This window comes from Camelina sativa, chromosome 15 (genome assembly GCF_030686135.1).
Source record: "Camelina sativa cultivar CO46 ecotype springtype chromosome 15, ASM3068613v1".
Lineage (NCBI taxonomy): Eukaryota > Viridiplantae > Streptophyta > Magnoliopsida > Brassicales > Brassicaceae > Camelina > Camelina sativa.
In genome coordinates, this window is record NC_141894.1 from 10,765,441 (window position 1) to 10,791,456 (window position 26,016).

General features: G+C 32.3%; 1 protein-coding gene, 1 long non-coding RNA gene and 2 pseudogenes across 3 annotated transcripts; 2 read left to right on the plus strand and 2 right to left on the minus strand.

The window, feature by feature from the left end:
* The first annotated feature begins 2,291 nt into the window (after positions 1–2,291).
* LOC109131668 (putative F-box/kelch-repeat protein At5g03000) lies at positions 2,292–3,658 on the plus strand. The gene has a single exon (XM_019242836.2). It carries the CDS (start codon positions 2,382–2,384, stop codon positions 3,597–3,599), a length of 1,218 nt encoding a protein of 405 aa, XP_019098381.2. The 5' UTR covers positions 2,292–2,381; the 3' UTR covers positions 3,600–3,658.
* Positions 3,659–16,812: 13,154 nt separating this feature from the next.
* On the plus strand, positions 16,813–20,965 carry LOC104746432 (putative BPI/LBP family protein At3g20270; annotated as a pseudogene). The gene is made up of 11 exons (XR_015582760.1): positions 16,813–16,949; positions 17,685–17,947; positions 18,040–18,188; positions 18,280–18,416; positions 18,498–18,683; positions 18,920–19,342; positions 19,444–19,583; positions 19,687–20,032; positions 20,091–20,354; positions 20,436–20,561; positions 20,636–20,965. The product of XR_015582760.1 is annotated as a putative BPI/LBP family protein At3g20270 (transcript).
* LOC104748364 (non-functional pseudokinase ZRK15 pseudogene) lies at positions 20,910–21,492 on the minus strand (annotated as a pseudogene).
* Positions 21,493–22,997: 1,505 nt separating this feature from the next.
* Positions 22,998–23,745, minus strand: LOC104746433 (uncharacterized). Its single transcript, XR_015582906.1, has 4 exons — positions 23,609–23,745; positions 23,421–23,518; positions 23,234–23,332; positions 22,998–23,152 (listed from the first exon to the last, which is right to left on the minus strand). It is a non-coding gene; the product is annotated as an uncharacterized LOC104746433 (long non-coding RNA).
* Between the last annotated feature and the right edge of the window lie 2,271 nt (positions 23,746–26,016).

The window sequence follows — 26,016 nt, forward strand, 5'->3', positions numbered from 1 at the left end:
ATATCTTATTCACAACTTTTCATTTCAATAGTTATATTTATTTAAGTGTTTATGTCTTTTGAACTATTTGTCTATAGATAACTAATAATTAAATCAAAACTTTTAATATTTATTTTTAAAAAATCATACAGTTGCGTTTGTTCATTGTACAGTTGTGTCTTTTACCATAAAAAAAATCATACGGTTGTGTCTGTTCAGTGTAGAGTTGTGTCTTCTCAACATATCTTATTCACAACTTTTCGTTCCAATAGTTATATTTACCTAAATGTTTATGTATTTTGAACTTTTTTAATATTTATTTTTAAAAAATCATAAAGTTGCGTATATTCATTGTAGAGTTGTGTCTTTTACCTTAAAATAGATTCATACGGTTGCGTCTGTTCTGTGTAGAGTTGTGTCTTTTCACCATATCTTATTCACAACTTTTCATTTCAATAGTTATATTTATCTAAGTGTTTATGTCTTTTGAACTATTTGTCTCTTATTAGATAACTAACAATTAAATCAAAAAATTTAATATTTATTTTTTAAAAATCATACAGTTGCGTTTGTTCATTGTAGAGTTGTGTCTTTTACCATAAAAAATCATACGGTTGCGTCTGTTCAATGTAGAGTTGTGTCTTTTCAACATATCTTATTCACAATTTTTCGTTTCCAATAGTTATATTTACCTAAATGTTTATGTCTTTTGAACTATTTGTCTCTTATTAGATAACTAATAATTAAATCATTATTTGCTGACACAAAATTTTCGTTTCATGCTGAAACTAAATAATATGAACTTTAATATCCAATATCCAACATATTCTATAATATAAATAAATTTTTAAAAAATAATTATAGTAATAGAAATATTTATCAGCTTTAATTATGTAGCTTAAAGTTGTGTTTATTTATCTTAAGTCTTCATAAAATATATGTTTTTATAAATTTAACTATTTCATATTTGATTTTTAGAAGTTGTGTATTTTTTTTCCTAATTTTTGGTTGATAAATTTTCATTCAAGATGAAATTTATTTTACTTTAAAAGTTATTTTACTAGAAAGTTGTATTTAATTATTATAATATTTTTTTTGATACTTTCACTTAGGATCATGGGGTATTCTCAAAAATACCCCTTTTTCAATTTCCTTTTTAAAAATACCCCTCCATGTTGACCATTTTTAAAACTACCCCTCTTTATGAACAAAATGACCAAATTACCCTTACTTTAAATGACAACAAGAATGTACAGTCACCAAAATCAAAAAAAAATTCCCGCCAAAAACGAAAAAATTTCCCGCCAAAAATAAAAAATTTTCCCGCCAAAAAAATGAAATTTATACCTTATAAAAATATTGTAAATCCTGTTAAACACCTTGTAAACCTTTTAAAAGCGTTTACAATGTGTTTAAAAACCTTTTAAAAGCGTTTACAAGGTGTTTAAAAACCTTTTAAAAGCGTTTACAAGATGTTTAAAAAACCTTTTTAAAAACATTTTGAAACCCTTTTAAAAACCTTGTAAAAGTGTTTACAAGATGTTTAAAAAACCTTTTAAAAACCTATTAAAACCTTTTAAAACTCTTTTAAAAATCTTGTAAAAGCGTTTAAAAGGTGTTTATAAGGTTTCTTCTACCTTATAAAACCTTTTAAAAACCTTATAAAATTTTTTTGGCGGGAAAATTTTTGGCGGAAATTTTTTTGTCGAAAATTTTTATCAAAATTTTTCGGACAAAAAGATTTTTGGCGGGAAAATTTTTTCGAAAATTTTTTGGCGGGAAAATATGTCGGAAATTATTTGGCGGAAAAATTTTGTTTTTCTTTTTATTAAATAAAATACTTTTTATTTAAGGGTAAAATGGTCATTAAAAATTAAAGGAGGGCAAAAATAAAAATTGCCAGAAAAGAGGGTATTTTTGAAAAGGGGTATATCAAAAGAGGTATTTTTAACAAATTCTCTAGGATCAATTCATCATAATATATACTTATTAGTAATATAAATAACAATAAATGTTGATATTTGTTACTTTCTACTATAATTTTTCGGGAAAACGGCCAATTCCCCCCTGAACTTAGTTGCTTTATCGTATTCATACAGATCTTTGGAGTGTGCCTAAAACTACAATAACAAAACTGATGCTTTTTAGTCCCGGCGGTTTTGTAATATTTAACAATATAGTTTTTGTCCGGATCAATCTTCACAAAAAAAAAAAAAAAAAAAAAAAAAAAAAACAACATATGATCAATCTGCTAATCAAAGGAAGATCTGGTTTGTAGAAAATTGGATTTGTAACGCTCCACCAAACGAAGGAGTCTGGATCACGCTCGTTGCCAGACGCGCCGGATCAATCCTCACGAGAAGGACACATAATCAACAATCAGGTAACCCATCAAATCAATAATGAAAGGAAGATCATGTTGTAGTGAATTAGAATCGACGACGATGTCCGATTGCAACGCTCTACCGAACAACAATAAGAGGAGGAGGAAGACGAAGGAGTCTGGATTACAGTTGTTGCCAGACGGGGTGGCTTTGAGCTGCCTTGCTCTGGTGTCAAGACTGGACCACGCTGCCTTGTCTCTCGTCTCCAAGAGATACCGCTCTCTCGTGGCTTCCCCTGAGCTCTACCGCACGCGATGGCTGACTGGTTGCACGGAGGCATCTTTCTACGTCTGCTTACGCATTCTTCCTGACCCAAGCCCACACTGGTTCATCCTCACTCCTAACCGTCGGTTTAGTCCGATCCCCTCAAACCCCTATCAGGCTCCGCATTCATCCTCTTTCGTGGTGGTGGATTCGGGGATCTATGTAATTGGTGGGATCATAAACGGCAAACGCACTCGGGATGTCTCTTTCCTCGATTGTTTCTCTCACACATGGCGTCGCGTCCCTGCCATGAAAATGGCTCGTGCTTCCGCATCGGCAAGCCTGGTACACGGGAAGATATATGTGTTTGGTGGGTACGACGATTACACTAATAATAATTCAACTTGGGCAGAGGTATTTGATCCAAATACCCAAACTTGGGGTCCCGTAACTTGGGACCACCAAAATAAATTAACAGTCTACCAAAGTGTAGTGATAGATGGGAAGAAGATTTACGCACTTGATGAGAATAATCAAAGCTTCACCCTTTTGCCAAGTGGATGTTCCTTCTCCACGAGTCTCGGAAATATAGATAATAAGAAGGTAGGACATAGAAAAGATTGGTGTGTCGTTGGAAAACTGTTATTCTCTTGTGCTACTTACAGAATAATAGTGTGGTGTGAGCCAGATAGCGACTTTAATTGGAAAAGGGTGAAGGGTTTGGAAGACCTGCACCGTCTCCTCTTTTGTTCCAGACACATCATCGGTGCACCCACCAAATTCCGGTTTAGATATGATATCAACAAACTCTGTACCAACTCCGCTGGTAACATTGTCATCTTCTGGATCGCGCAGCTTGAAGATCCTGAGAGTTTGGAGCTTTGGTCTGCCGAGATTTGCCTGGAGACACGACACGATACACAGCTTGAAGTTTGGGGGAAGATTGTGTGGTCTGGTGTTCTCTTCAAACTTGATCCTCTCTCACACTCGTATGGGTTTAACCTCTTATTTTCTGGCTCTATCCTTGTGTAAAACTATTTATATCTCTATATCAGAAGTATAAAATGTTTTCCGGGTCGAGTCATTAAAAATTTAAAATGACCCGAAATTGATCTTTCCGGATTTGGGTTGGTAATATCCGAATTCTACAAATGGGTTATCCATGAATTAAACCGAAAATTTCAAAGTAAGTAGTATTTAACAATAACTGATGCAATCTGTAATTATGGTTCTCTAACAAAAAAAAGTAACTGATCGAATATTTATCTCTCCTTTTTAATAAAAGGAAGTACACAAGATTGTTTTTGGTAGGCTTTATAATTTTAATAAATGATTATAAATGGTTACAAATAGGTTATACATAGGTTATAGATTAATTCATATATTAATTGGTTACAAGTTGATAATTCATATATTAATGGTAACAAATAAAACTTTAATTGTAACCAAAAATCTTAAACGTGATATTCTGAATTGATAGTTCATGGATATTCCAAACTTTATTTTCGGAAATCATGTTGTTTCCAAAGATCTACAATCACAATATTACCAATTTACTTTCCTGAGATTTTATTGATAGACCACAATGTTAACCAAGTTATTAAAGGGAATAAAAATACACTCTCAATCATAAAAAGAAAGTATACAACTTTTATTTTTTGTATAATAAAACGGAGGTACACAATTTTTTTTGTAGAATATGTAATTTTTATTAGTTGATTACAAAATAGATAACATATAAAATATAGGTTGGTTACAAAATAAAAGTTATAGATGAAATCCGTGGGCTATATGAAATTACGAATACACTTAAGAATATCTCAAAGAATCCTCTTAAAGATAATATTCTAATAATTTATACAATTTCCAAATAAAATTTTGATTATTCCATATATTGTTACACCATATATAGTGTTAGGCATAAAAATATACTGTTAGGCGTAAAAATGAATAAAATCTTGGCAATTAATCACACTTAATCGTGATTTCTGAGATTTTATTGTGGATTTCAAAATAAAATCTAACCTAACACCCTTCCAAACTTTTAATATAAATTAATGTCTTTAAAACCGGACCGAAAAGTGAACCGGAAGTCTTTTGGGTCACTGGGTCAACAAGTCAGACCGATTGAATTACGGGTCAATTAGTTTATTAGTTTGATTACATTTTATGAATATAACATCTACTTTTCTATAAATATATGAACAAAACATACATAGTTAAGTACTAAAAAACTAAAATTAAACTTTTAAATGATTAGATAAAATACCTAACTGATTCTTTTATAAATAATAACATTTATTTTTAATTTGGTTTGAGTTTTAAGTGTGACCAAATTAAAATATTTTAATTTGAGATCGATAACCCGGTCTGACCCGCCGGTTCAACACCGGTTCACGTGTTTTTCTGGTTTTTTGCAGGTTTTATTTGTTAGGTTTTTAGAGGTTACCCGGACCGGAATACCTATCGGGTTGTGGTTGGATCGAACTGACTGGCCAGTCCGGTTCTGGATAAAAAACATTGATATAAATCATTCAGATCTCCATTCACCAAAATACATCTCTTATATTCATAAAAAAATAATAAAAATAATAATAATATTTTCTCAGTTTACAATGTTAAACCGTCTTATAAATTATATTTTATTTTGAAATTATAATACAAATAAAGAAATTTTAACCCGTGCTCTAGCACGGATCCAAATCTAGTTGTTCCTCTAATTTAGGAAACTATCAAAATTAATGTCATATAAATCATAAATCAATATTATTATCAAGGTCCTATTTTATTTATAGAAGTATAATTATATCAGAAACAATATTTTGGGAAAATATTTACTTTTGAAGATATCATACCTTTACCAAATATTTTTTCAGGAAACTGATCCTAATTTTTAGTTTCCAATAATTTATGTAGTTAGGAAAGTTTTTAAAAAAACTTCTTATGAAACTACAAAAAGGTCTCTTTTGTTATAACTATATTTGTAATTCTTAATCATTTTAATCGGTTGTTAAAAAAAAAAAAAAAAGAGATTCTCAAAAATAGCACTCATTTAAGTTTAATCCAAAACTAGCATATACTTTTAAATGTTCCAAAATTAGCACAAAATTATACACACAAAATTAAATATTTCTTTTCACAAAATCGCTTCTCTTTCTCTTCATCTTTTTCCTTCGCTTCATCTCCATTGGAATCATCCACATCAACTCCGGTGTTTCACCTCTATACCAAATCAATCCGACGAGTCTCCGTTAAGAATATTATTATGAGTCCCTATTTTCAGGTAGAGTCGAAGTAGCGATGGATCTCGCGACGATGAACACTGAAACCGATGAGAGTAAAGAAAAACATACGGGATCGGCAGCGTAGGTCCAGTGAAAGGCTGATGGAAGTGGTGGTGGTGGTGGTGAGAGCGGAGAAGATCAGGATGATTCAAATGAAGAAGATTATGGCTTACTTGTTTAGGAAACGAAGAAGATTCAATTCATAATCTTGGGTCTTCTCTTTCTTCGCGCTACAGATTCGATTCGATTGTGTCAAGGTTTCGTTTTTGATGCTAATATGCCATGACATGACAAAACAAAAAGGTATGTTTGTGTTCATTGCACATTCTATTATAACCTCTATATCTCTCTCTCCCTGTTTATGATTATTTGTTGATTTCTATATGATTGTTAATGCTTCTTTGTTGTTGTTGTTGTTGTTCTTAAGATGTTTATGTTGTTTCTCAATGTGCTTTGTGGTTTATTAGTTTTTTAGTCAGACTTTGGTAAAGCTGTTAATTGGAATGTGCTATGATTATAGTCTTGCTTTTTGATTTGCCTTGAGGTTCAACCTTTAATATGTGATCATCTTAGGTTTGTTGCCTTGAAGTTTCAGTAATGGGTTCATAGAGATTTGCATAAAGTTAAAACATTTATGTACTTAGTAAGATGTCACAAGAAAATGGTTTGGGTTATCTGGCTTCATGATTAGGAATACATATATACTCTTATCATTTGCATATTTCATTTGCTTGCAGATTTTTCTGAACATTTGCAAAAGCCATGTGCCAATATGACATGCAATGGGAGGTTCATCCGGAGAATCTGCAGCAGTTGTTGCAGCAATACAGTGTATGATATTGATATTGGTGGAAGTGTGAGATAACAAGCTTTGTTTTGTAGTGTTGTTGGTCTTAAGCCTACTTATGGACATGTCTCTAGGTTTGGACTTATGGCTTATGCGTCTTCATTGGATGTGATTGGGTGTTTTGGGTCGATGGTTGCTGATGTTATGATGATTTTTCATGCTATTTTTGGGTATGATATAACAACCAAGATTAGGAAATATTCAATAATATTCAGGAATGACTCTTTGCGATTCAGGAAGGTCTTTATAAATTCAGGATGACCTTCATAAAATATTTCAGTCTCTTTAAACACCAATTTTGTACCTATAACTAGGACTTGCACCAAAACAATTTTCATTATCCCCACATTGTTTTGGAAAATCTGTGATACATTGAGGCAAAACATAAAAATAAAAAGATTTAAACACATTTTTTAGATTCAAGATATTCAAAAAAGATTACATATCATTCAGTATGACATCCATGTTTTGATCACATATGATTAGGGATTATGTTAAATTAGATTGTGTCACATTAAATCAAAACATAAGATAGGTAGTCTAAATCTAATTTAGGAAAGACTCCTTGAAATTTAGGAAGTAGTCATTGACGTTTAGGAAGGTCTTCCTAAAACATCATGCTGGATATTCAGATTTGCTACCTTTATTATAAAACACTAATATGTGGACAATATCAAATCATTATACATCACTAATGGAGTAATATGTGATACAATAAGGCAAAACACATAGTATAGAGATATTTAAAAATACATTTTCAAAAATTTAGGAATGATTCCATAGCTTTTAGTAAGACATTCTTGAAGTTTAGGAAGACCTTCCATAAAGATCTGAACTCAAACTTCATCATCATCTTCATCATCAAGTCTCTGCTCTCTTTTCTTCCCCTCTATCTCAAGACATTACGCAAATCAAAAATACAACAAAGCTCGAGTACAACCAATCACAAGAATATCAACAAGTTTCTAATGTAAAGAAAATTCCCCTCCTAAGTGTTCTAATTAAGTAGCATAAACATCACCTTCTCTAGATATATCTCAAAGAATCTCTTTGCAGATACATCTGTATCAAATCCTTATACTCCTTTGACTGAAGCAACACCTCCTAAAAACATGGCTTCATCTCTGCATTTCCCAACCCAATAAATCAACAAAATCAATCTAAACAAACATTAACATGAAACAGATTCACAAATTGATTTGCCAAAGCTTTTTTACTTGTTCCCGTAAGAGGAATGAAATTATCCACAATGACTTCAACTACCATCTCAGCAAAAACATCAATGGCAACACGTCTAAAAAGCTTCTCACTGTTACAAAGGACACCATCCATATCAAACAGAATCGTTGATACTTTCCCCCAATCATCTACCGTACGTAATTGTAGCCGGAACACTCTCCTCCGCCACACTCATTATCGTAAACGACGGAAGCACTGTTTAGTTTAACTAAACTTCGATTTTCGATCGGAATCTGGTGAATGAAGATGCTTTTGATGTGGATTTTTATTGTATTGGAATCAATCGATCGATTTGGCACTTAATTGAAAAGATCTGAGATTGGAAATGAAGATCTCAGTTTGGAATCTTCACCGCAAGCTTCGTCGGAGATTTGAGATCTAAAATTTGTTAGTTTTATTTTAGAGAAAATGCATTTTGTTATTTAAATTAAATAATAATTCCAATATATAAATGCTAGTTTTGGAAAATTTAAAGATGTGTGCTAATGTTGGAAGAAAAACTTAAAAGAGTGCTATTATAGGGTATTTCTCAAAAAAAAAAAAAAGGGCATTCTCAAAAATGCCCATTTTTCCATACCCCTTTTTAAAAATACCCTTCCATGTTGACTATTTTTAAAACTACCCCTTTTATATACAAAATGACCAAATTACCCTTTTTGAGTGACAGCAAGAATGTACAGTCATCAAAATCGAAAATATTATCCCGCCAAAAATATAAAAAAATTTCCGTCAAAATTTTTTTTTTTCCCGTCAAAAATTATTTTTCCCCGCCAAAAATATTGAAATTTTTACCTTATAAAAACTTTGTAAACGCTTTTAAAACCCTTTTAAAACCCTTTTAAAAACTTTATAAAAATTTTATAAAAACTTTTACAAGGTTTTTAAAAACATTGTAAAAAAAACCATTTGAAAACTTTTAAAAAAACTTTTTAAAACCTTGTAAAAGCGTTTACAAGGTGTTTAAAAAACATTTTAAAACTCTTTAAAAATTTTTGTAAAAGCATGTACTAGGTGTTTATAAGGCTTTTATAAGGTAGAAACCTTATAAAACCTTTTAAAAACCTTGTAAAATTTTTTTGGCGGGAAAAATTTTTTGTCGAAATTTTTTTGACAAAAAATTTTTGGCGGGAAAATATGTAGGAAATTTTTTTGGCGGAAAAATTTTGTTTTCTTTTATTGATTAAAATATTTTTCATCTAAGGGTAAAATAATCATTAAAAATTAATCGAGGGCAAAAATAAAAATAGCTAAAAAAGGTATTTTTGAAAAGAGGTATATCAAAAAGGGTATTTTTAACAAATTCTCATGATGTGTTCTAGTTTTGAAAAATTTAAAGATGTGTGCTAATGTTGGAAGAAAGACTTAAAAGAGTGCTATTATAGGGTATTTCTAAAAAAAAAACAAAAAAATCATTCTAATCTAGTATTAATATAATATCAGTTATAAAGAGTATATTCAATCAGTTAGTTTAAGTAATTACCTTAAAATCCAAAATTATCAAGTATATCTATATAATTATTACGAAAATCACTAAAATTTCTCTATAAGCCAAAAAATATCATTTTCGAAGACTTCAATTTATTAACACTAAAAATTGACACATATTCATCATTGTATAAAGCCATACATTAGTTGAACAAAGCATCAATTGTTTCATTCCAACTTTTCTTTGTTTTTCTGTTGTTTTTATTCATTTATTCATTTATGATTTTTTCTGAATATATTCATGTCTTTTATCCAATACGATATATATTAATGTTTTAATTTTTATTTTACAAGAATATATCAAATTCATATGTTCTTATGTGATACAAGTAAAGCTAATCATGTATATTACATAATTTGACTTATTGGATGAACTATTTTACATTTTTGTAAATAATTTGACTTAATATAGGAAATATTTTGTTTTATTTTCTGTAACTAATAGGTTGCTTAAATCTATTTTCATTTGTTAAAACCAAATCAATGTTTTTATATGTGAACATAAAGTTCTCTCATTTTTCTTTTAGTTATGTTAATTACAATGCAACAATAATGAAAATCATATACTTTATAATATTATTAATCTACTTTTCAAAAAAAAAAATTAGGAAGTTAGTAAGTAAATCAATATTCCGATAGTTCTTATTGGAAATTTTGTTTTTTTTTTACCTCTATTCCAAATTTAAAAGCTAATTATACTCCTCTATTGTAGGGATTTTAAATTTCAAATATTCTAAAAAGTTCTTCTTCTATAATATTCTAAGCTATTAGAAAAAACAAATCTAATATCACTCCTAGCTGTATTCAAATGTAATTTAATTACATATTTTAAAAAGTATGCTCTTAGCTACATATCACTCCTTCCTAAACATCATACATTTTCTAGCCATATTTTTCCATTCTCCTAAAACCAATCTCCTAAGGTAAACTTCTTAATCCAAACTCATTACACAAATATATAATTTATTGTAATCGACTGTAAAATAAAAATATAGCATATTCCAATCTATTTAAACCGTATGTATATTAATGAATATTCCCCCACGTTGTAGCGCGGATCCGATCCTAGTTATTTATTACTTTTGAAGTACATTTTCCAAACAAAAATCTCCTTTCTGTAAAACTATCTATATTATTTATTATTTTTGAATCTCATTTCTTCTTATTTAATCGCCTCTGTTAAGTCGCTTTGATAGATTTCAGATAACCGAAAATACTATATTCAATTAGAAAGGATATGAATGACTACAAAGATTGTAATCACCAAATCGAAACATCCAATCGTTCAATCACAAAGTATGAGAAACGATAACAAAAAGCTCAACATAGAACTCTCCTCTAGCACATCACTAAGATAAAACTCACACAAGTTTCTCTCCAAAATACACATAATGAATCCGAAAGAGGTACAATGATACTTAAATTGCAACTGCAAAAATCCCAACTGCAAACCTTCTCCCTTGAGCAGAGTCTTTTGTAGCCTCTTTTAGTCAACACCTTGGACCATCTTCCTTCCCTTGCCTACGTCATCAACTTATTTTCCCTCGCTTTGCTGATGTGGCAACCTTCCTCTTCGATAGTAAGTTTGATGGATCGTATCAATACTCCTGTCCCAGAGAACAAGCTTGTCCTCAAATTTGAAAGAAGGAAACAAGCGAACGAACTCCTTTGACAGTAGCCAAGAGTTAGTAGCATCAGATTTACCCTACCATTTAATCAAGAATTCCCAACCACCTGTACGATTGAAACAAACATCCACAATTGATTGATGGTACACAAGCTCTCCTTCAATATGCTTTGGAGGATCTTTTTCCTGAATCAGATGATGATCTCCCACCACAGCCTTCAACTGGGAAACATGAAAAACATTGTGAATCTTACAATTATCCGGCAACTTCACACGATATGCCACTGCGCCAATACGTTTGCAAACCTCAAATGGACCAAAAAACTTGGCCGCCAACTTCTGACAGTTCTGACGAACAACCGACATCTGATGGTAAGACTGCAACTTCAAGTACACCCAATCACCGACTTCAAAAACCACATCACAATGCTTTTTATCAGCCCGCTTTTTCATAATCTCCTGAGCTCATAACAAATTAGCCCTTATACGGTGTAACATAAAATCCCTCTCACAGAGCTGGACTTTCAACTCCCAATCATCAGTAGAACCATCCTCAAAGGACAAGATATGAGGAGGATCTTTAACATACACCAGCTTAAAAGGGGAATTCTTAATCTTATAATGATAAAAAGTATTGTAGGAGTACTCCACCCACGCCAAATACGTCTGCCACATACGACGATGCCCTGATGCATAACAACGTAGATAAGTCTCTAAACAATGGTTAAGGACCTTTATCTAATTGTCATTTTGAGGGTGGTAAACAGTGATGTACTTCAGCCTTGTGCCAGCCACACGAAAACATGCTGTCCAAATTTCCCCAAGATATGTTCTATCTCTATCCGAGACAATGGACTTAGGAAATTCGTGCAACTTGACAACCTCCTCAACAAACTTGTTTGCCACATCCAAAGCTGTAAAGGGATGCTTCAAACCAAGAAAATGAGCGGCTTTACTTAGGTGATCAACCACCACAAATATCACATTCACCCCGCCTGAAGTTGGTAAACTCTAAATGAAATCCAAAGATATATCCTCCAAAATTGCAGTTGGCACATGCAGATGCTGTAACAATCTTGTAGGTGCCAACGTGGAATATTTATGGGTCTGACACACTGAACAAGCCTGAACATACTTTTGAATATCTTTGTGCATTTCCTCCCAATGGAAACAATCTTGAATACGCTTCAAAGTTTTAAAAATTCTCCCATACCCACCAACCTTGTTGTCATGATATTCATGTAATATGTAGAGAGACAACAGATGATGTGCGTGGAATTGACAACCTCCTCTTGTACCACATGCGACCATTTAATAACGAACAATGGCCCTTTCCAGTATCAGAAGCTCTAGACTGCAATGATAGCCTGAATACACACACCCCTATCAATCTCTTTATATAAATCATGCAACTGTAACACGGAGGGAACTGTCAGAGCCAGTAAAGAATGGGACACCGAATGAGGAATCCGTGAAAAGCCATCAGCTGCCTTGTTTTACACTCCCGGTTTATAAACAATAACCATATCATAGCCCAACAATTTTGTTAGCGAACGTTGATATTCCATGTTAACCCCCCTCTACTCTAATAGAAATTTTAAACTCCACTGATCAGTGTGGAAAACAAACGATGATGCGGTCATCACATATGCTGAACAAGTAGCTGAAGTGAACTACTTCAGGACGGATTTTCTGATGGACTTCCTGAACTACTCTCTAACGCGACAAACAATGAAATATTGATTGCCAAGGCAGATATCTTGCTAAAATTCTTAGATTCACCATTTTTTCCTCATCATCACCACTGATTATGTTTTCTCCAGTATGGTGATTGATTTGTAATTAATTTAGACATATTTGTAGTTAATGTAGATTATACCATTTAAGAGCTATAAAAAAAAACTCATTTGTTTCATTGTAAAGATATAGAATAAATTTGGAAAATAAAATAGAGAGTTTTCTCACTTTGAAGCTTTGGCTTTGTTTTTGTTTATCTAAGTTATGTGGATTCCTTTACTTAGTAAATGTTTGTTCTTATGTCTTTTTGAGCGAGTCATCACTTCATCCCGCCATCACACCCCTCATTTGATCCCACACGAGAGAAGTGACCGCCAGCGTGTCAGATCTCCATCTTTGACCATCATTTCTTCACAAAAGAGAAGCGACTGCCAGCTTATGAAGCCGCCATATCTATCTCATACGAGCCTCACCACCGAGTCTTGTATCAAGTCTCACCACCTAGTCTTGTATCAAACGATCGTCCCAACAAATAATGCTTCCATTTTAAAACCGGCAAAACAATCGCCTTTAATTTCCTTTCATAGGCCAGTTTCAACTGCTCACAGCTATTAAGACCATGACTAAATTAAGCAATGAGACGTTTGTCTTCCAGCAAAACAGCTCCCACTCCTATTCCTGATGCATTAGATTCAATAATAAACGTCTTATCAAAGTCAGGCAACCCCAACACCATAGCCCTAGCCAAACCTTGCTTTGACAGATCAAAAGCCTTTTAACCACTGCTTTATTGTTCTTCTCACTCAATAATTGAGAAAAAGAACTAGACTCCATCCGCAAAATTGCAGCCTTCTGATGATCCAACCACTCAGGCTCCTTCAGCTTAATAATCTCCTTCATGGCTTCATCTCTTGTTTCAGGCCATTGTAAAATATTTCTTCGAACTGAGAATCCTCCAACCTAACTACTTGTGCAGATAAATCCTCCAACCCGTTTGTTTGATAGCAAAAATTATATTCCCAAGATCATCTTCAATTGCTTCACCAAATCTCAGGAACAAACGCTGACAAAACTCCTCCCAAGAACGGAACTCACGGGCGAGTCATTTCACGGTTGAACCACTTCAATACATCGCTTTTAAGGCTAAGAAGCTACCAAATCCAGCTTATCTACATCCATATAATGACTAATACGAAAGAATTGTTCCACCTTAGAAAACCAATCATATGCATAGGATCCATCAAAATACCGGCATCTCTATCTTTCTCAACAAGCTAGAACGATTATCTAAAGGCAAATTCCCAGTATCACCCCTACGAGAACGCAAATATGAAGAATACAATACCTATGACAAGTGAAGAGAAGACTCTAGTTGTGTAGGGTGCTTTCCAAGATGAAATCATATAATTCATACATGTGGCCATGTATTAATCGACCAGTAATAACGATAGCCGCAATGAGGAGGCTGGTTAAAGAGGAAGGGATTTGCTTCGAACAGTTGTTGGTGGCACAAGGTTTGTTCTAACACACCTTACCGTCTACTTTATCAAAGTTTTATTTGTTAACAGCTTTTAACTTCTTTGTTTCCAGCAATCCGCGGGACAGGTACCTTCTCAAAGAAGTTATTTTGAAAAAGTTATTTTTTGAGATAATTTTAAATTTTAATATTGCAATTGTTTGGTAAATTTACATATATCTTTTTAAATACTAATTACCTTAGAATATTATTGTACTTTAATTTGTTTGTTGTATATTACAGTTTTATATTTTTTGTTTGTTGTATTTGCATCTTTATTTTGTGAAATATTTTAAAATATGTAGTAATATTGTAATTATGAGCAAATAAAAATTTATGAATTTATCAACCGCTTAAATTTAGTTCTACTAACTCGCCGATGTGGTACATTAAAACACACAATTTTTTTTCATAGATTGAGTAATATATCTTCGTTTTTAAATATTCAAATCACAACATATGAAGAAAAAATTAAACATATTTATTAATCATATGTATTCTATGATAATTTAAAAAAATTTGTAATGAAATAAAATAAATATGATAGGAGAATCATAATTTAAAAATCTTAACCAAATCTTCAAATAATTAATAATCATATTGTATATTGTTTTTTAAAAATTCTTAAATATTAAAATTCTGATTGTTTTACAATTTTTTTAATTAATTAGTAATTTGGTCCATAATTAATTAGAGAGAAATATTTTTTTTTGAATTAATAATTATTTTTTAGTCCATAATTAATATTTATTAGTTTAATATTAAAATAATAGTTTTACCCTGAAATTAAAAATTTGCCTTAAGATCAATGGCATGACAATGTAATTTTTTACACTTTATAAGGTTACTTTCATATTTGTATTTCTCAATTAATATAGTAGGATTCCAATGATATACTATATAACTTAAATTAAAAAAATTTGATCTTCATATTATGAACTTAGTATTTGTAAAAAAAAAAACATGTACTTAAAATATTGAAAAGGAAGCATGCATTAAGAAGAAAAAATGCACCTCTCTTTAGAGTCAAAGTGGTAGTTATCACTTTATTAGTGATGTTGTACTTAAAATACACATACAATCATATTTATTTATGGACTTGACACAAAATACACATTTTTATTTTGATTGACTTGACAAAGTCTTTCTAATGTGTGCCCCAAATAAAATTGTCTTATTGATAATCTATACTATTAAAAGGAAAATATTTTTAATAAAAAAATATAGAGTTAGAAATTATTACAATGAAATGTCACTCAAATTGAAATAAGGATATGTATAGTTCTTTTAGCCAAACAGATTAAAATTGAAATTAATTTTGGAGCCAAACAGATTGTGATAGTAATTGTATTAGCTGAACAAATTTAATCCATGAAAATCGGAAGCAATTAAGACCTACCATAAAATCTAAATAAATCAACCCCATAATTAGCATAGAATTTAAACAATCAATTAAAACCAATTAGCGTTTAATTTATAAGGAACATTCATGATCGAGACTGTGAGCTGAGACTGTGAGCTGATCCCAAACATTCATGATCTGGATAATCTCCGGGCGCTGAAACCACCTAGTGGTGGACTGAACAATAGAAGTGCCAACCAATTCTAACATGCAAAAAAAAACAGAACAATTCAATTTCAAATTAACCAGAGCAATTTCAAATTAACCAGAATTAAGCTTTCACATAAAAGCTATAGAAATTTAGAGAGAAATGCTTTCACCGTGGTCTGGGTGTCTTGATTGCAAATTCTGCAATTTTAATATTTATTTTATCAAAACTCATTTTATTACCATTTACTCTCTTTTTTTCTCTACAATTCTTTTATCAAACTCATTACACAAATATATGATTTAATGTAATTGAATGTAAAAAAACTAAAAATGAAAATATAGGATATTTCAATCTATTAATATCATATATATATATTAATAAACAATCCTCCGCGCTGTAGCGCGGATCCGATTCTAGTAGATTGAGTAATATATATTCTTTTTTAAATATTCAAATCACAACATATGCAGAAAAAATTATACATATTTATTAATCATATGTATACTATGATAATTCAAAAAAATTTGTAATGAAATAAAATAAATATGATAGGAGAATCATAATTTAAAAATCTTAACAAAATCTTCCAAATAATTAATAATCATATTGTATATTGTTTTTTTTAAATCTTAGTTATTAAAATTCTGATTGGTTTACAATTCTTTTTATTAATTAGTAATTTTATCCATAATTAATTAGAGAGAAAATGTTTTTTTACTAATAATTATTTAAAAAAATTTATTAGTTTAATATTAAAATAATAGTTTTACCCTTAGTGAACAATTAAACATTTGCCTTAAGAACAATGGCATGAAAATGTAATTTGATTAATTATAATATTCTTTCTTCTTCAATATTTAATTTGCTTAATAGGATAGATCAAAAAGAAGCCCAATTAAATGCTACGTCGCTGTTTGACTTTGATGGTACATTGGTTACGGTTTTGGTTGGAGTAGGATTGGATTAAACCGAATTAGAGAGCATTGTTGTCTCTTCTTCTCTTTTTTTTTTTTGACGATAATTGTCTCTTCTTCTCTCACACACCAGTTTTCTTCTCTCTCAGTCTCAGGTGACTCCGTATTGTACTTCTTCCTGTAAGTTCATTAGATTCTTTTTCTGCTTGATTTCTGCGTCAGCTGGTGAAACTGATAGTCTTTTTTATTCTTTACTCAGCTTTTTTTACCAAGTTATCATATTTAGCCGTTTCGTTTTCCACTCTTACTTACATATGAGACAAGTTTGACTTTTACAAGAGATTATATTTGGTTCGTTTGAGTTCCAAATCCAATCAATCAGATTACTATGATCCTTTCGATATCTTTGTCTTTTATGGGGGTTTTGTGACATAGGGACTGGTGATGTTGAGTTTAAGCCTATATAATTAAAGGGGCTTTTGATCAATTTTAATCAAAGTTGATTGCTTTTTGCTTAGAACGTCAATACTTTAGTAATGGAAAGTTTGTTTCTTTGCCTTTGTCATTTGCTTTTTATGCAAGTGACATTTTCAGTTTGATTGTGAACATCTCTGTGCCCTTGTATCATTTACGTTTATGTGAAAGAAGTTTCTGGAAATTGTAGAATCTAAGAGTAACATGTTTTCGTCTAATACGCTTGTATATATATATATATATACTTCTCAGGTAGGGTTGTGTTTGTTACTCTTATAGACATACATACTTGGGCGTTATCAATACTGTTATGTTTGATTTCGACATCTTGCATGTTAGTGTCTTCTTTTTGTTTTGGTCTTTTATTTGCTCAAAAAAAAAAGTTTAGCCCTCTCTAGTTTTCTGTATTCTTGAAGACTTATATGTAAACATATGCTGCAGGATCATATGAACCGGAACAAAGATGAAACTGAGCCGACAATTAAAGATGAGAGTCCATTCGGAAAGCTTTCAGAGGATCTCTTGATAGAGATATTTATCAGAGTTCCAATAACAAAGTGGGATCAAATATCATGTGTTAGAAAACAGTGGTCGAATTTATTTCGCGGAGAATGCTTATGGCAGGCTGCTCTTAATCGTGTGTATCCTCTTGCTAGCAAAACTAAGAGATGGACTGGACCAATCCGGCAAGGATTAAGCAAACGGTGATTTCATACCCTATGAAAAGGCTAGCTGAATATTTATAGAATATCTATAGTTAGATTCAAGAAACTTAATGGCTTTTTTTGAGCTGCAGGAGATATGTGGCTTTATACATCAGTAGAAACATATTAGGTGTGGAGACAGACATAGATGAGATGCTTGGACATATTTACTTGTTCTTGAAAGACCAGCTTCAACTTTCCACTACTCCTGCTTCAGGCATCTTGCACGGAACCCTCATCGGTAATATGTGCTGCTTGTTTGGTTATACACATTTGACTCTACTTAATAAATCTCATATGTTCATTTGTTAATGACATTTTTGGTAGCACAGACCAATTGATTGTCAGTGGCAAATCGAAAGAAGAAGCTGAGGAGCTTACGACAAAGATCTGGCTGGCTCTTCTCGACAACTTAGAGGACACGAAACATACATTCATCGTGCTAAAATCAATCGCACAAGAATATGATGTAAGGGGAGACAACGCATACATTTAAAGTTCACATAAATCCATTTTTTGTAGAATACTAACATTTCTAATAAAAGCACAGGGCTTTCTTCCATATCCATATTCAAGACCGATCAAGATGCACTGGAAGGTGTTTGAGAAACTGTTTGTGGACTTCCGCGACTTGCTTGATCATTCAGAGTACTGCGACCTTATAGGAATTGCCAAGAAGAAGTTTCAAACCGTACCTTATATTTGGTTTGGCTATTAAAAAAAACTTAGCCTGCTTGTACATAAGACAAGACACTGTAAAGTGTTCCACAACTCTGTAAAGTGTCCCAGTACTTGTACATAAGACAAGACATTCGAAGTCTACAATCTTGTAAGTTGTTACTTGTAAGAGAGAAAGACGTCTGAAATGTAGATTCTTGGCCACATGTAAAATTCGTGGTGATTAGTTTTCTAAACCAAAAGTCAAACTCTTTGTTGACTATTTTAACTTCTTCGTTACTTTGCTAACTTCAGTTATCCACTTTCTTCTTCGAAATGGTTCTCACGAAACTGTTGCTGCTTCTCGTTCTCTGTATCTCAGTGTCATCGACCTTGACGCAATCCAACAATGGAGGACACATCTCTATACTCGTCTCAAAAACGGGTCTTGAATTTGCGAAGGACTTTCTCGTAAACAGAGTTATCTCTACGACGATTCCGCTTCAGCTACCAGAGATCGAGAAGAAGGTTAGAATCCCTCTGATCGGGAAAGTACGAATGGGTCTATCGAATATTAAGATTGATTCAGTTGATGTCAAGTCTTCCAAGATCGAGACTGGCAAAGATGGAATCTTTTTGAGTGTTTCAGGTGCGACAGCAAATTTGAGTATGGACTGGTCTTATACTTATAGAGCTTCCTTCTTTGAGATTTCTGATCATGGAGATGCTTTTGTCAAGGTCAGTGCTCTTGGTTTATGTTGTGAAAATATTCGAACCCCAAATTGGGTCTTGTTGTTTGTGTTCATCTCATTAACAGGTGAATGCTTGTGATGATGAAGGTTAAAGGAATCAATGTGAAAACCATTGTCACTTTGCTTGATGATTATGGAAGCCTAAAGATTGCCTCTCGGGAAAGTGATTGTAAAGTGGAAAACATTGATATTCATATCAATGGAGGTGCTTCTTGGCTGTATCAAGGGTATTGTTAAGTGGAATCTCACTTTCAATTTTTTTTCTTGTTTCTTATTTCAAAGATTAGAAAGAGAAATGGTGAAGAAAGTTTAATCCTTTCACCTTTGCAGGGTTGTTGATGCATTTGAAAAGACCTTCATATCTACTGTTGAAAACACTGTCTCTAAGAAAATATTGGAGAAGATGAAGAAGCTTGATTCTTTCTTACAGTCACTTCCAAAGGAGAGAAAGATTGATGACTCTGCTGCAGTCAATCTCACTTTTACAGGCAACCCTGTCTTAGGAAATTCGTCCGTTGAAGTTGATATTAGTGGTTTATTCATGCCAAAGGGTGATGGTGTTAAAGTTTCAGGATCTCATTCTTCTCCTTCTTCCTTCTTTCGTGAGGTTAACAGAATGGTGACAATTTCAATAGAAGAAGAAGTTTTCAACTCTGCAACACTTGTCTACTTCAATGTAAGTTCTCAAATCTTGATATTGATGATGAGTATAGTGAAAGAAAACAAATTGTAAGTTGGTTTTGATGCCGGCTAAGGTGATGCATATAGTTATTGGGGAGACAAAGAACGGGTCAATTCTAAGCACGTCTGACTGGAAACTCATCCTTCCAGAGCTGTACAAACATTATCCAGATGACAAAATGATGCTTAACATGTCAGTAACATCTCCTCCTGCTGTTAATATCAGAGAGAATGGAATTGATGCAACGATTCAGCTAGACATAGCGATTGATGTTCAAGACTCTGGAAAAGTCCTATCCGTAGCACGCATATCATCGGTATGCTTAATATTATTAGTCCCCTACACTGAACAATTCAACTTAAGATGTGATCCATAATCATTGATTCTTGTTTTGCAGGTTATGAATGTTGCGTGTTCTGCAGAAATAGTCAATGAAAATCTAACTGGTAGCCTCAGATTAAATGACTTCAATGCAACAATGAAATGGAGTAAAAGTGGAGAGTTTCAATCAGACTATGTTCAGGTTAGTAACTTGATTATTAGAGATAAAAGTGTTTTGACTTGATTAGCATCAAAGTGGATATGTGCTCTTGTTAGGCTGCTACGTCGAGGGTTCTTGAAGCTTTTTTTTTGCCGTACGTAAACACACGTCTCAAGAGAGGATTCCCCTTGCCGATTCCAAGCGAATTCACGGTAAAAGACATAGAGATCGCTTATGCTAATAGTGCCATTTTGGTCCGTACCAATATCGGAACTAGCACTAGCACAAACCACTACTAGTCTCTTGTATAACTTCTTCTATTGTATGTATGAATGTATGTAGTATGCAGACTCAAAAACAGAAACATATGAAACAAAGATACACCCAAGCCTAAAGAAAGGTAATGACGTCTTTCTGAGAGGTTAAGTAATGGCATCTTTCAGACATCTTTAGTTCTTTGGCGACTTGAAGCATTTTTGGAACTTCCCCTCTAAGACCGATGCATCTTTCTGAGAGGTTAAGGAAAAATTTCATTCGGTAACGCTCTTCTTCTAAAACTTTATCCACTAGCATCTTTGGATCGACGATCTCATCCATGCGTCCCTCGCTCATGGATTCAGACAACATTTTTGGCACTTTGTTTTTGCCTCTCCAGTTCTTCCAACCACAAAGCTCATCAAATCTTTCTTCTCCTGCCAGAAGCTTTTGCATGAAAATTCCAAAGCCGTAGACATCAGTTTTTTCCGACACTACACGATTGAACGAATGATCATCGTCCATGTAATCGTAATCTCTTCCTACCCAAGTAAGCTTGGTAAATGTTTCTCCTTTTGGGATAGAGACACAATAAGACAGATCAATCAGTTTGGCAACACCATCTTCATCCAACAATATATTCCTAAAACCCATATTTCTATACACAGATCAATCAGTACGTTATTATAATGTTCTTGTTGTTGAATAGTCCTCGAGAGTGAAAAGATCCTGATAATGACATTTTGGGATAATTTTCGTTAAATCTTTTCCCACGGTACGTACAACTAGGGATGTCAATTGGGCTGTCCATGTCCAAATGGGCATGTCCAATTGGACACATACATTTTATGGTCATTTATGGTCAAGGCCCAAATAGACCCATGTCCAAATATGTCCAAACCAAATAAGACCATGACCAATTGGTCTGTCCATTGTGTGCAGATTGAACCAAAATTTACTAAAAGTTCATCATAAACTCATAAATTCAACACATATCAAGTCATTGACATAAGTTCATACTAACTATTAAGTTCATATAAAACTCATAAATTCATCATAAAACTCATAATTGAAGCAAAATTTACTAAAGGTTGATCATAAAAATCATAATTGAAGAAAAAAATTTTCCCCCAAATTTAAAATCCCTAATTTTTAAGGCTTATTGGACAACCATGTCCAGATTAGTTTGGACCATTTATTAACGGGCTAAATTGGTTTTGGGTCCATTTGACCGCTTCAAATTTGGTCATGACCATAACCGATCCAATTTAATTTGGACATGGACAGCCCATGGTCTCTAAGACCAATTGACATCCCTACGTACAACAAACAACTCATGAAGTTAAAGAGTTTCTGTTATTCGTAGAATTGGGTAAATAAGTGAAAATGGCTTGATTATGGCTCATCAATTTAAAAACCTTTGTTGTTATTTGGATATTTTGTTTTGATTCATTTTTGTTTTTAAAAGAAAGAAAGTACTATAGTTATTACAAATATTTGTTTTCTTAAAGTACTATAGTTATTACTTGAAATATTTGTTTTCTTTTTCTACATGATTGTTATATTTGAAAAAAAGGAGAAAGGAGCGTTTAGCGCCTAACGTAGCCGTGCCTGACCTAAGGCCGCCGTATTGTTGTTGTAGTTGATGTGTTTGAGATGGTTAAGTGTTAGTCAATGAGGCTTTGTAGTTTGTAAGAAAAAAAATGCACCCCTCTCTTTAGAGTCAAAGTGGTAGTTATCACTTCATCAGTGATGTTACACTAAAATACACATCCAGTCATATTTATTTATGGACTTGACACAAAAAGTTTTCATCTAGTCCACATTTTATTTTTATTTGACTTGACAAAGTTCTTGTAATTTGCGCCAAATAAAATTGTCTTAATTGATTTGTTCTTTGGGATGTGAAGTAAAAGAGACGCCAATGAAGGGTTTCTTTGAGGCTAGGAAAAAAAAAGTCAAAAAAATCCTTCCTTGATTATATACTTCGTTTAACAATGTAAACGAGATCTATTGTTCTGTGACTGTGTGAAGTCCATAACATCTACACTGACTATTTTTCTATATGAAATTGGTTTGTTAGTCTTACAGCATCTCCATTAGTTGGTGCTTACCAAAGTTGCATAGCAATATTTTTATTATAAATTTTGAAAACTGTTAAGTTAAAATTTTCATTAAAATTTTATTGGTTCAATGGTTGATCGTAAACTTGGGGTCATTAAAAATAAAATAAAAAATCTTAAGTAATGAGATATTGTATGAAGTTCTGAGAATATAGCTACAAATAAATCCTCAAAAAGTCTCAATGAGTACATACATCAAACAAGGAATGGATGTAGGCACCAGCAGTGATCCCCATGCACATTACTGCATCGAGGCTGCAAGAGACATAAAGATATTCAGAGGAATTATTCTTGTTACGATAGCCCAAAGTTAGAGTGAGAGGATTCAAGTTTTACCTAAAAAAGTTAAATACTCAAGAATCTGGTCTGCGAGGTCTTCAACAGAAGGCTACAGATCATTGGAACAAACTGGAGCAGCTCCAAACTGCAAAAACTCTTGTGGATACGATGGAACACAACACAATGTGAGCAAACAACAAAGTAGATACTAAGAAAAAAATGAATTGTTTCAAGACTATCAAACCTCATGTCCTAGGGGACTAAGATGGTAAATGCAGAAATTATGGAGCAGTAAGGAGACTGCTTCAGGGCAGAGAAACAATCCTTGGAAACACGACAAATCTAGCAGACATAAAAACAGATAAGAATAAAAAAAAACAGATTATCAAGTGAAAACAAATCAAGCACCAAATGCATATTCCCTACTCTTACAGTTTAGTGTTACGTCTGGATAAGTGATCAGCGCTGATCTCTATAAACTACAACTGAAACTGAACCATGACAAGTTTTGACATGATGCTCCTGCAAAAGACAAGAAAGTAAGCAAGAATTAGTCGGTCTATATCCAAGTTCAGACAAAAATAAACCATGTGACAGGTTTGATTCTCAAATGCACATCATTAGCCTTCATCGTATTTCAGCTCAACATTTAGAAACCATAATTTATATTTTATTAACCTGTAATTGAAATAACATATCAAATTCAAACACTTTTTAAAAAACCGGATTCTTATTCTACAGCAAAAACAAGGTTAGGAACGTCAAACAAAATAGATCAATTAGCAATTCCTAATCGGCTAACAAAATAGAACCATAAAAACTTTGCTAACATCAATTCCCAATTCGTTTAAATCCTAATTTCTTATCACATCAAGTTACCTTAATTTCATCATGATCTACAAATGAAATCAGAGAGATTCTTACCAATATACAAACAGATTGATGCATCATAACGTCGAATTTGATCAACATAAGGATTTGATGATAACGTCGAATTTGATCAACCCTAAAACCACAGAGATGATGATAACGACGGATTTGATCAACCGATGCTGCCGGTGGAGTGAATTTAATTGTTCCGATTTCTTCCATCGACACTCGCCAAAGAGAGAGAGAGAGAGAGACGAAGAGAAAGTCGGGAAAATAGAAAGAGAGTGAGAGTGATACAGATGGATTCTTGAGCCAAAATCTAGTGAAATAGATTTTTGAATCAACAAAATCGATTAAGAAACGAGAGAGTTGGGGGTGATGGACTGAAATCGCAAAAGAGAAGAAACAAGAAGGAACGAAGACGAATCGAGAGGAAAGGTCGATTGAAGTCTATTGAAGTCTTGGGTTCAAAATTCGACCGGTTTAGAAGGGTGGGAAATCAATTTTGAACTTAAACCGGTTGCAATTTCGGTTCAATTATAGTTAACCAAAGTCAAAACATTGACTTATAAGGGTAGACCATTAACAATTTGGACCAACTTTGCATCTTTTATTGTTTAGCAATTTTGCCCAAAACATTCTAAATACCATCAATGGAGAATGGTCTTAAGTTAACCAGTTTAGATTTAGAAGTGGTATATATACACTGCAACCTAATGTGTGCGGATTTTAAACAATTTTTTTAAAAATATTCGATAAATGTATTTTTAAACGGTCAAATGGAAAAATGTATTTGTATATAAAACTTTTAAATGGTAATATTATTAAATTGATTATAAAAAATGATATGCTAAATGATTTATCTTCACCTTGTCTAATGTATATAAAAGGGTATATTTTGTATATATATCTCTCAAATCTCTAAAAAAAAACCTTCATCTTGAACCAACAGATCCAAATACGCGAAGGTAGATTTTTGGAATATGCAAATACGCAAATAAAGTGTGGAAAAAAACATCAATTTTATTTTCTAACTATTTATTACCTAGTACTCTATTTTTAATCATTTGATAAACATAAATTTACATTCCTATGATTAATACATTTGAATGAAAACAAAATCGATCTGCATAATATGATCTTAGATTAACATTTTTAAATACATTTTGTGTCCAAACCTTTTCTTTGTAAGTTTTTCATAATTAATCATTTGTCATTTGAATAAATATTAAAATTCGGATCAATTATTTGTAATAAAATTTAATAATGTTAACCATAATATCTTACCTTCCTTAATTATGTTTTTTATAGAAATATTATTATAAAATCATAATTCAATAATACACCTTTTTATTACCAATACACTAAAATATATATAATACTAGCATCATCATATTAAAAATCAAAGAAACTTAATCAATTATAATATCAATCATAAAAATTATATATCAAAATAAAAAAAAAAAAACTGTTCCTCTATTTAGAGTCAAAGCGGTAGTTATCATCACTTTATCCATGATGTTGCACTAAAATACACATACACTCATATTTATTTATGGACTTGACACAAATGTTTTTCATCTAGTCTATATTTTACCAAATTTTTTTTGAAAAAATATCACAAAAATCCTGAACTTAAATAGCTAATTTTAGTTGACTTCCCAATTAAATCGTTAACTTTCATTAAGTCAATGTTAACATATTGCAAAGTGATATCGTTTTGTATTATTATTTTTTTTTCACAAAATGGAGATTCGAACCCACCACCCAAGGAGAGAACTGAGAACCATATTTTGTTTAAACATATGGAAACAAAATTAATTCACCTAGTAGAGAACTGAGAACCATATTAATTCACCTAGTAGCCCGGATGACACGTCTACTATAATTCTCGACGAGATGCTGCGCCTCATAACAGTGGAGTCGACTATCATTTAGAGGGATCCGTATACCTAGGGTGTCACCTCTTC

Excerpts from the sequence above, each read along its gene's own strand:
- LOC109131668 (XM_019242836.2), top strand. The coding sequence starts at position 2,382 with ATGAAAGGAAGATCATGTTGTAGTGAATTAGAATCGACGACGATGTCC.